Here is a 9,489-nt window from a genome sequence, read left to right on the forward strand (position 1 = left end):
AAAACTCGCAGATGTTGCTCTGCTGTTTGGCTCTCTGCCAAGAACACACAGGGTTAACCGTTAGCCAAACGGTTAAAAATGTTCAAAAATACACCGAGTGATATAATAGACATGTCCACTTACAGAATTTCTTGGTTTCTTGGGGGATAATAACCGCTCAGGGTGATGCAGGGCGTCAGCTGAGGACATCGGTTATCCAATTCGTAGCCTGTGTTTGACAGTAGAACCAGGAAGCCGAGCGGCGCTGAGCGACGCAGCGCAGAGCCAATCGCGTCGCAGCGTCGCATTGCTTATCCAATCGCGTTCGAGTGGGGGCGGCGCCGAGTTGGTGACGTAACGTGATGGCAAGATTGCACAATGCTTCCTATGCTTCCTCCCCTCCAGCCTCCTCCTTGTAGCCGGGCCATAATGCATTCCGAGAGAGCGTCAAGTGCCACCAGCTGTCGTTTTTTCTCCATCTTTTAGCGTAGAAGGCCTACAATGAAATAAATACACATGAAAACATTAAAGTAGTATTGTTATTTTTATATAATTTATTTTGGAAACAAGTATTTTGAAACTGCACAGTGTTGTTTCTTTAGTAGATCTATAACACAATATAGCACCAACAGTCTTATTTTATTTATTATTATTTATTTGTTATCAAATTGTTGAAGAATGATCCTTGTCTGTTTTAAATGTCTCTGGTTTGGAGCCTGTTGTTTCCCCTCAATGCCAAAGCATAGTTGAATTGACATTGTTAGGTTTGACAGATTTGTAAAACGCAATAAAAATAAATCTCGTATCAAAAGAATTACCATAAGGCAAATTGCTAGAAAGCAGGCAGAGCATTTCCAAATCAGAGTGAACCACTTTGTGTTGTATTACACCCCCCCACCCAGCCACCCAGCCACCCACACACACACCTCTACCCCCCCTGTGGCTCGTGCGTAATAGGGTTTGGCACATGGGTGCGCACATAAACAAAAGCACATTGTCGGTGTCACTCGCAGCCAGTCTGCAAGTCAGTGGGAGAGCTGGACGGCCGCGCGCTCTGCTCTCTGTGGGCTTTTCTACCGCAGCTGAAGCTTCAGATACACAAGCAATAAGATGGGATTACTTTTCACTGTCCTTCTGCACTGGATGGAGCTCTAAGGTAGGCTATTGTATTTATTGCTGTGGAATAGATGTATTCCTTCTTTATCTATTACGGGATCAATAGCTTCATGTGAACATAATTAACATTATCCAAGCTGCAGCTTTTTTTCGTGTAGGATAACTCTGATGCCATTCTTTGATTTTTTTTTCCATACCAGGCAAATTCTGGTGGACAGTTATGCGCTCTCTATAATAAGACAGCTTAAACCTCAAGGTAATACTGTATTACATCCTGTGTCCCAGTCTCATTTGGCCACAACATTCAGTTATGCGTCTAATAGTCTCATAGTCACAGTCTTAAGGTCTAATTTTCCTTAAAACAAGTGAAAATACTATTTGTGTCCGATGCAGTTTCACATGTTCGGAATTTCCTAGTAACAGGTGTCAATATCTTGGAAGAAGGCAAAACAAGGCACTCAAGCAAATTAAATTTGGTTAAAGGAAATATTGTAAAAAGATGATTTGCATTGGAAACAAGCACAATTATCTCCCCTCTTTTGCAGATTTTGTCGCTTGTTTAAAGAAAAAACAGATTTTAAGACTCAGTATGACTTGTTAAGGTGGATTTCTGCAGTGTGGGAGCGATGCACTTTCATGCGCGTTATTCCACTTTGCAAGACATTCTGCATGTCACTGGCTTGTCTCTCTCCCGGGCCTGACGGTGTCTCCTCTGCTTGCAGACACCATGCCGTGCGTCCAGACCCAGTGCGGCTCTTCTCCACAAGGAGCCAGCCCGGCTTCGCAGAGCGCCGGCGGGGAGCGCAGCTGTGACTTCCTCACCCCGGAGTTTGTCAAGTTCAGCATGGACCTGACCAACAGCGAGGTCTCAGCCAGCTCGTCGGTCCCCAGCTTCGGCCCTTTGGCGGACAACTACGGCTCCGGCTACGACGTGAAGCCGCCGTGTCTCTTCCAGATGCCCGTTCAGGCGGAGCTGCCGTGCGTCAAGGTGGAGGAGGTGCACGGGTGTCCCGGATACCAGCCGAGTCAGCATCACCCGCACCAGCCCGACGAGCTGCTCTCCTCCCCCGGCTCTGTTTATTATTACCGGTCTCCATCGCCGCACACGCCCATCACAAATTTCCAAAGTCCTCCGGGACACATATGGGAAGACTCCGGGTCTCTGTACAGTTTTCGTCAGGACTATTTGGCGGCGGCGCACAGGAAAAACACTTTATCCAGATTCTCCCTGTTTTCCCTCAAACACTCCCAGCATGGCAACCAGAGCTTGTCCGCGTGCCAGATGAAATTTGACGGATCTCTCCACGTGTCCATGAACCTGGACGCGGCCGGGGCGCACCAGCCGCTGGACAGCCCCGGGGTTTTGGGCTCCGGCGGGCTCGGGGGAAAGCAGCCCGGTGTGGGGTTTCCTCACCCTCTGCAGCTCGCGCACAGCCACCACTACATGGACTACCAGGCTCCTTCGCCCCCCGGCCGAGGAGCGCTGAGCGCGGAGGGGCTGTGCGCGGTGTGCGGGGATAACGCAGCCTGCCAGCACTACGGAGTGCGCACCTGCGAGGGCTGCAAGGGCTTCTTCAAGGTTTGACCTCAGTGCCACTTTGGTTTTACAGCTGCATGTGAAATTCAGTGTTCATTCATTTAAATTAAATTAACAATATCATTTAATGTCATGCAGCTCCATTTATACACTTCATGCTGCAGGCACGTTTACTACTGAAATGTTAAAATGCCTTTTTAGGTTATTCTAACAAGATATACTGCAAAAAAAAGCCCATCTTAAGTTATTAAGTCTAACATTAAGTATTTAAATGTTCCCTAAAACAAGTGAAAATATCAGTAAACGGGGTGAGATAATCCCACTTCCAATGCAGGTTTTGATTAGTTTGAATTAAGTATCTTGAAATAATAATGATTACTCCACCAGTAAGATCATGTACAAACATATTCAACAAAATTGCTTAAACAATTTAATTTGTATTGAAAGCAAGTGGATGTATCTGTTTTCACTTGTTTCAAGAAAAATTACATGACTTGTTAAAATGGATGTTTGCAGTGTAGAAATTCAATTCAGCAGAAAAAAACGATCATGGTCATACAAGCCGCTTAATGACTGTAATTTCGAATAATAGCCTACAATGTAAAGAATTCCACTGAGACTCTCCACTGGCCAACTAAATTGGACATTGTGCTTCAGCTGCACGTCCTGATCTCTTGACACATGAATTTTAGGGGCAAATGTCCTGTATGAAAATGGTCACCGACGTGCCATGAATAAAAAAGCCTTCCTTCTCGCCTTAACCCGGTAGTGAAGCAGATCCCTGGGGGCGTTTCTCCAAATTATGACTGGCCACGACCCTGTATTTGCCCAGCCTGCCCTGAATGCCTCACAGCCTCAGGTGGCCCGCAGGGAAGATGGCAGTTTGCTGCTGATCATTTTCTAAGGACCGTTTAAGGCTTTTTTTTTGCTTTACTTTGAACAAAAAATGGCCCCAGAACGGTTCTTTAGGCTTGTGCTACAGCAGAAACATTTTTAAGAACCTTCCAGAAAAGGTCTCTAAGGCACCATGGTTCCACATACATGCTTAATGGGATTTGTATGGTTCTTTATGATGTCCTTTAAGTTTGTACCGCAGAACCCCCTTTGGTGCCACAAAGAACCCTTTGAGAAAAGTTCTACACCATGCTTAGATCATTCTACAGAGCCTTTATGGTGCTTTTATGGTTCTTTAGGATGCCCTTCAGGCTTGTACCGTTGCAGAACCCTTTTTGTTGCTGTAAAAGGTTCTCTACAGCACCATGCTGACATGGTTCTACAGAGACCCTTAATGGTGCATTTATGGTCATCTGTGGTGGCCTTTAGGCAGAACCCTTCTTGGTACTACAAACAACCCTTTTAGAAAGTTCTCCACAGCAACATGCTCAATGGTTCTACGTAGGACCTTTATGGCACTTTTATGGTCCTTCTTTGGGCTTGTTCCATAGCAAAACCCTTTTAGTGCTATATGAACCATTTAAAAAGCATGCTCAGATGGTTCTACATAGACCCTTTGTGCTGTGTCCTTTATGGTCCTTTATGGTTCTTACCATAGCAGAACCCATTTTGGTGCTATAAAAACCCTTTTAGTAAAGTTCTCAGGTTCTCTATAGCTCCGTGCTCAGATGGTTCTACATGGGACCCTTTATGCTGCTGTAAAGAACCTTCCAGGGTGTAAGAAATTCTCCAAATCAGCAGTGTTAAAAGAGCTTTGAGGAATCACACTGCGGTCTTTAGTCTGATTTTTGTTATTTAAACAGATCAGAGGGTTCTTTCAGTCAGTTCAGTTCCATATAGAACCCAAAGAACCCTTGAAGAACCCTGATTTGGTTGGTTTGTATTGTTCATAAAGTCAGGAGGGGGCAAGAGATGAGGTTCAGATCTGGACTCAAACTCATGACATAGCTCAACCTGCCAGTCTACTGAGCATCAGTTTCAATTCACTTTCAACAGTGAAATTTCAAGCACCCTATAGGCTCAGGTATTATCTTTTACTCGCTTTTTACTTTGAAAAATATCAAAATCTTTCTTCTCTCTCCAGCGAACAGTCCAGAAAAATGCCAAGTACGTGTGTTTAGCAGCCAAGAGCTGTCCTGTGGACAAACGCAGGAGGAACAGATGCCAATACTGTCGCTTCCAGAAGTGCCTTGTAGTGGGAATGGTCAAAGAAGGTGAGACGGCATTTGATTCATTTCACTACCATCATAGGCCTGTTCATCTCAACAAGTCACTATGTCTCTATTGTGTCTTAAAATCTCATTTTTCTTAATAAAAGAATCTGCCAGTGGGGTGTGAAGTAATTCCACTTGTTTTCAATGCAGCTGGTTTCAACAATTTTCTTGAATCCTGTGACATCTTGATACTAGTGGAGAGATATATATAGATTCACAAAGATTCAAGAAAATTCTCAAAACAGGCAAAACTGCACTGAAAACAAGTAAAATTATTCCATTGCATTAGCATATTTTTTCATTTGTTTTAAGAAAAACAAGATTTTTAAGACTCAATATTAGACTAAATAATTTAAGAGGGACATTTTTGCGGGGCCATTACTCACATTTTACGCATGGAACAAAAACACACACCTGAACTTGTAACCAAAGTAAAACCTAAAACCTCAACAGTGTCCCTTCTCTCTCCTCATGCTCTAGTGGTGAGGACGGACAGTCTGAAGGGTCGGAGGGGTCGCCTGCCCTCCAAACCCAAAGCCGTGCCGGACTCTCCTCCACCCATCAGCGCGCTCCTCAGCGCCCTCGTCAGGGCGCACATGGAATCAAACCCTCCGCCCTCGCGCCTCGACTACTCCAAAGTAAGTTGGGCTCGTTTCTCAAGAAGTAACTCATTACTGTTACTCATTTCAAAAGTGATGGTGGCTGGCTTTTAATTGTAGCAAAATGTTTTAAAAGCATTTCACAGGATTACAAGCAATGAAAGAATGATGTCCTTGCAGTGGCATGACAACACATAGCAGGTGTATGTGTACACATTTAGTAGGGGATACATTTTGGCACAACACCGGCACGCTGTACATTATTCCACTTTATATACGCTACTTACCAAAGACATTTGTCGTTTGACATGATTGTAAACAATTGTACTACTTGCTAAAGCAGCCGAATTCACAAGCTTCCGCCAAAATATAATTCGGCAAGATAGAAACACCTGTAGCTAGCATCTATGGCTACACTGTAACAGAACTGTTACCATAGCAACATCTGTAGCTACCTTCCATGGGCTACACTGTAACAGAAGTGTTACCATAAAAACGTAGATTTAACAAATCCGGTCAGATTGCAATTCAGCCTCTAACCAGCAATCCAAAGTTTTGTGCTCCATGAGTAAATTAAAAGCAATATTGGAAAATTCCTACTTGTTTTTAGCCTTGGTTAGCCGAGTGTTTGTCTGCAGTAACGTCTTTTTGCCACAAGGTGTCACTACTTAATTTTCAAAAATGTGTGATATGATTATATATTACAGTAAACGGCGGTCTGGTAGGCTATATGGAAACAGCGTTCATTGACCAATCAGAAGTAGCGCTACTGCTTACAGGGAGTAAACCTAAGTAATACCATAACTTTTCAAACATGTAAGGAGTACAAAATGTATATATATAATTATAATTATTATATAATTATAATTATATTACTAATATATAATTGAGTTGTAGTTCAGGTTATTTTCTACATTTTCTACTGAATTGAACCCCTGTCCTCTCAGTTCCAGGAGAGCCCTGGAAGTCCGCTCGGAGATGATGCGCAACACGTCCGGCAGTTTTACGACCTCCTGACCGGGTCGATGGAGGTGATTCGGGGCTGGGCGCAGAAGATCCCGGGGTTCACCGCCCTGCCCAAGCACGACCAGGACCTGCTTTTCTACTCGGCTTTCCTGGAGCTCTTCGTCTTACGGTTATCCTACAGGTAAAGGCCGGTGCGCCCGTTATCGGACACCAAGCGAATATACACTTCCATTATCGGACAGATCTGACGTGCTTCACTCCTTTTTCCAGCCAAATTTAGACGGCGACCCCACACTAACAGTCGGTCCACAGTATGATAACAGGTTTGTCAATGCGTATGTCAGTGTACATGAGGATTATACACACACATATCAGAGTGTAAAGTCAATTTGATGTCAGGCTCACCCGCCTAAACCAGCGCTGGACGGTTTCTTGTGTTTTCCCAGCTCATTTACATTTTATTAGTGGGCAGTAAAGTTCAACTCCCCATCTCGACAAATAAATATTGTATAAGAAATGAGAAGTGATGCTAGGAAACGACAACATGCATTAAGCAGCGGCCACGACCGGGTGTCCGAAAATGGACGCATGTAAAAGGACGTTGGACAGGTTTCCCTGCTCTGCGCTCGTGCGTAAAAGCGTCACCAGGCGGTTTAAGTCATATATTCGCTTATTCTTTGCAGCTTTTCATTTCCCAAGCTGTTTGTTCTGTCAGATCCAACCCGGAGGAGGGGAAGCTGGTCTTCTGTGACGGCTCGGTGTGGCACCGGCTGCAGTGCCTGCGGGGCTTCGGGGAGTGGATCGACAGCATCGTGGAGTTCTCCGCCAATCTGCAGCGGATGAACCTGGACGTCTCCACTTTCTCCTGTATATCCACACTGGCTCTGGTCACCGGTGAGACACTCAATGGTGTTTTCCCGTATTATGTCCACAAAGTATGATTTCTACACTGAAAAAAAAAATCCATCTTGATAAGTAATTGAATCCTGTGTTGGTGCTGCCTTCAGGTGCTCCTCCTAAACTCCTACTTCCCGACTTTGGAAGTGATAAATAGTGCGTCTCTCACATTCAAGCGTTTTAGGTGTGAAATAATAACAAGGACCCGGTAACAAAATGAATTTTTGGTGGCTGTATAGTTTTAGTTTAGAAATCAAGCGGTGCGGAGCTGTTTTGTGCTGCAGCGCCAGGGTGAAAGGGACAATGGGCATTGGAGCTGAGCGCACATGACCGAGCCAACAAAGTGATAAATACAACTGAACTTTCTGTAAGACCCGAGCTGCCCAGATGTGACGTTTAGGGGAGGGAGAAAACATCAGCCCACAAAAAAACAAACACTTTTGTTATCGAGTTTATTTAGCTATTATTTACAAACATTTGTCCAACAACTCTAATTTACGATTTTAGATATCGGAAGTCGGACTTTATTAGGAGCACTTGAAGGCAGCATTAATCTGGGAAACAGGGAAATTATCTCAGATTTTCCCACTTGTTTTAAGAAATTGAAGATTTCCTTACTACATAGCTACTAGATGAAAATAGCTGTTAGTATAGGCTATATGTTAGAATATGTTTCATTCTAACCCTCTAATATTGATTTTAAATTATATTTGCCGAGCTGCAGAGCGGCACGGGCTGAAGGAGCCGCGCAAAGTGGAGGATCTGCAGAACAGCATCGTCAAGTGCTTGAAGGACAGTGTGATGTGCGCGGACGGAGGCTCGTGCCGGTCCGGACATCTCTCCAGACTGCTGGAGAAGCTGCCGGAGCTGCGCACCCTGTGCATCCAGGGCCTGCAGAGGATCTTCTACCTGAAGCTGGAGGACCTGGTCCCGCCGCCCGCCGTCATAGATAAGTTATTCCTCGACACGCTGCCGTTTTAGAGACAGAAAACACATTCGGGACGTTTTCCACGTTTGTTTTTTTTCCTCAGCGATGGCATTTTCAACCTAGTTTGGTTTCCTCCTCATTAGTCATTCCTGACATTTTGGACTAATATGAGCTCTCTGCACTGCAAAACTCCATCTGGACGAGTCGCGTCATCGCATATCGAGTCGTCAAATCTTATTTCCCTCAAACCAAGTGAAAAATACCAATGATATAAGACTTATTTCCGATGCAAATCTACTTTTTAAAATAGTTTCCTGGAATGAAGTGTCATTTTCTTCACACTAGCGGATGGATCTGCTTTTTTCTCCCTTGTCTCAAGATATTGACAGTTAAATTCCTGAAATATGTGAAACTGCATTGGAAACAACTGGAATTATCCGACTGTCGTTACTAGAATTTTTCACTTGGTGGAGGAAAAAAATAGATTTTAAAGACTGAAAATGAGACAAAGTGACTAAATTGACGTCTTTGCAGCGTGTAAAGTCAACCTGACACATTCAAAAAGAACTTCAGTGCAACTTTCATGTGGAAGTTGTTTTATTAAGAGTTGAATTCCTGGTTGTTTTGATACGAGCTGACATTCCGCAGTGTCCCATCATGTTTAGTTTCTCGGTATATTAGTCAAATAGTGATTAATATAACACGAGTTAGACTGTTGTGTTATCAGGATTATCCTAAAATGTCACTGTCTATTGTTTAATAAATAAATATTGTTTAATAAATAAATTGCCGTTATTGCTGCAGGACTTTGATTTATTTGATATGCTGCTGCGGCTCATTTTGTCGCAGATAAAGTGAATAGAATAGCCGAACATCCTGATTCGGGAGTTGTTCAGAGTATTTTCTTTTATAGGCTATTATTTTTAAATCAAGAGAGAAATGTGCCAAGTCAATAGTGTAAATGTTGAATAATGGTAGAATATTAAAGCTATTTTCTAATAGGAACGAGGAAGGCCTATAGAAATGTTGGACGACATTTTAAATGAATCAGAAATGTTCTTAATATCAATTCGTGGTAAAAAATGACCTTACTGATTCCTCTCAAATATCAATCAAATCTCAGGTTTTGCTAATGTGCTCCTTTCCAATCACTCTCAGCCGTATAGCCTTTGATTTGTTAAAACGCTATCTGTTGAAATTCATTAGCCTAATATAGAAACATAACTCAAAATCAAATGAAATATTGGAAACTGTGTGCATGCATGGCGCACTGTTAAAAATGATGCCTCGGTTCCAATT

General features: G+C 43.4%; 2 protein-coding genes across 2 annotated transcripts in view; one reads left to right on the forward strand and one right to left on the reverse strand.

The window, feature by feature from the left end:
- The window catches only part of LOC139655649 (glycerol-3-phosphate dehydrogenase, mitochondrial-like), a 32,324-nt gene extending 32,103 nt beyond the window's left edge, over positions 1-221 (reverse strand). Inside the window, exon 1 of the mRNA XM_071533099.1 lies at positions 124-221. The gene's annotated coding sequence lies outside the window, so the exon portion shown is untranslated. The remainder of the gene's footprint in view (positions 1-123) is intronic.
- A 1,601-nt stretch (positions 222-1,822) lies between these two features.
- Positions 1,823-8,856, forward strand: LOC139655648 (nuclear receptor subfamily 4 group A member 2-like). Its single transcript, XM_071533098.1, has 6 exons — positions 1,823-2,674; positions 4,671-4,800; positions 5,281-5,438; positions 6,347-6,546; positions 7,081-7,259; positions 7,987-8,856. The coding sequence occupies exons 1-6, from the start codon at positions 1,823-1,825 to the stop codon at positions 8,241-8,243; spliced, it is 1,776 nt and encodes a 591-aa protein (XP_071389199.1). The 3' UTR covers positions 8,244-8,856.
- The last annotated feature ends 633 nt before the right edge of the window (positions 8,857-9,489 follow it).

Source organism: Centroberyx affinis, unplaced genomic scaffold, assembly GCF_046629955.1.
Source record: "Centroberyx affinis isolate AG114_WGS23_722 - 3 ecotype Tasmania unplaced genomic scaffold, CSIRO-AGI_Caff_v1 ptg002323l_1, whole genome shotgun sequence".
Lineage (NCBI taxonomy): Eukaryota > Metazoa > Chordata > Actinopteri > Beryciformes > Berycidae > Centroberyx > Centroberyx affinis.

Excerpts from the sequence above, each read along its gene's own strand:
- LOC139655648 (XM_071533098.1), top strand. The coding sequence starts at position 1,823 with ATGCCGTGCGTCCAGACCCAGTGCGGCTCTTCTCCACAAGGAGCCAGC. Across the intron at positions 5,439-6,346 it reads CGCGCCTCGACTACTCCAAA|TTCCAGGAGAGCCCTGGAAG; the intron begins GTAAGTTGGGCT and ends CTGTCCTCTCAG. Across the intron at positions 6,547-7,080 it reads GTCTTACGGTTATCCTACAG|ATCCAACCCGGAGGAGGGGA; the intron begins GTAAAGGCCGGT and ends TTGTTCTGTCAG.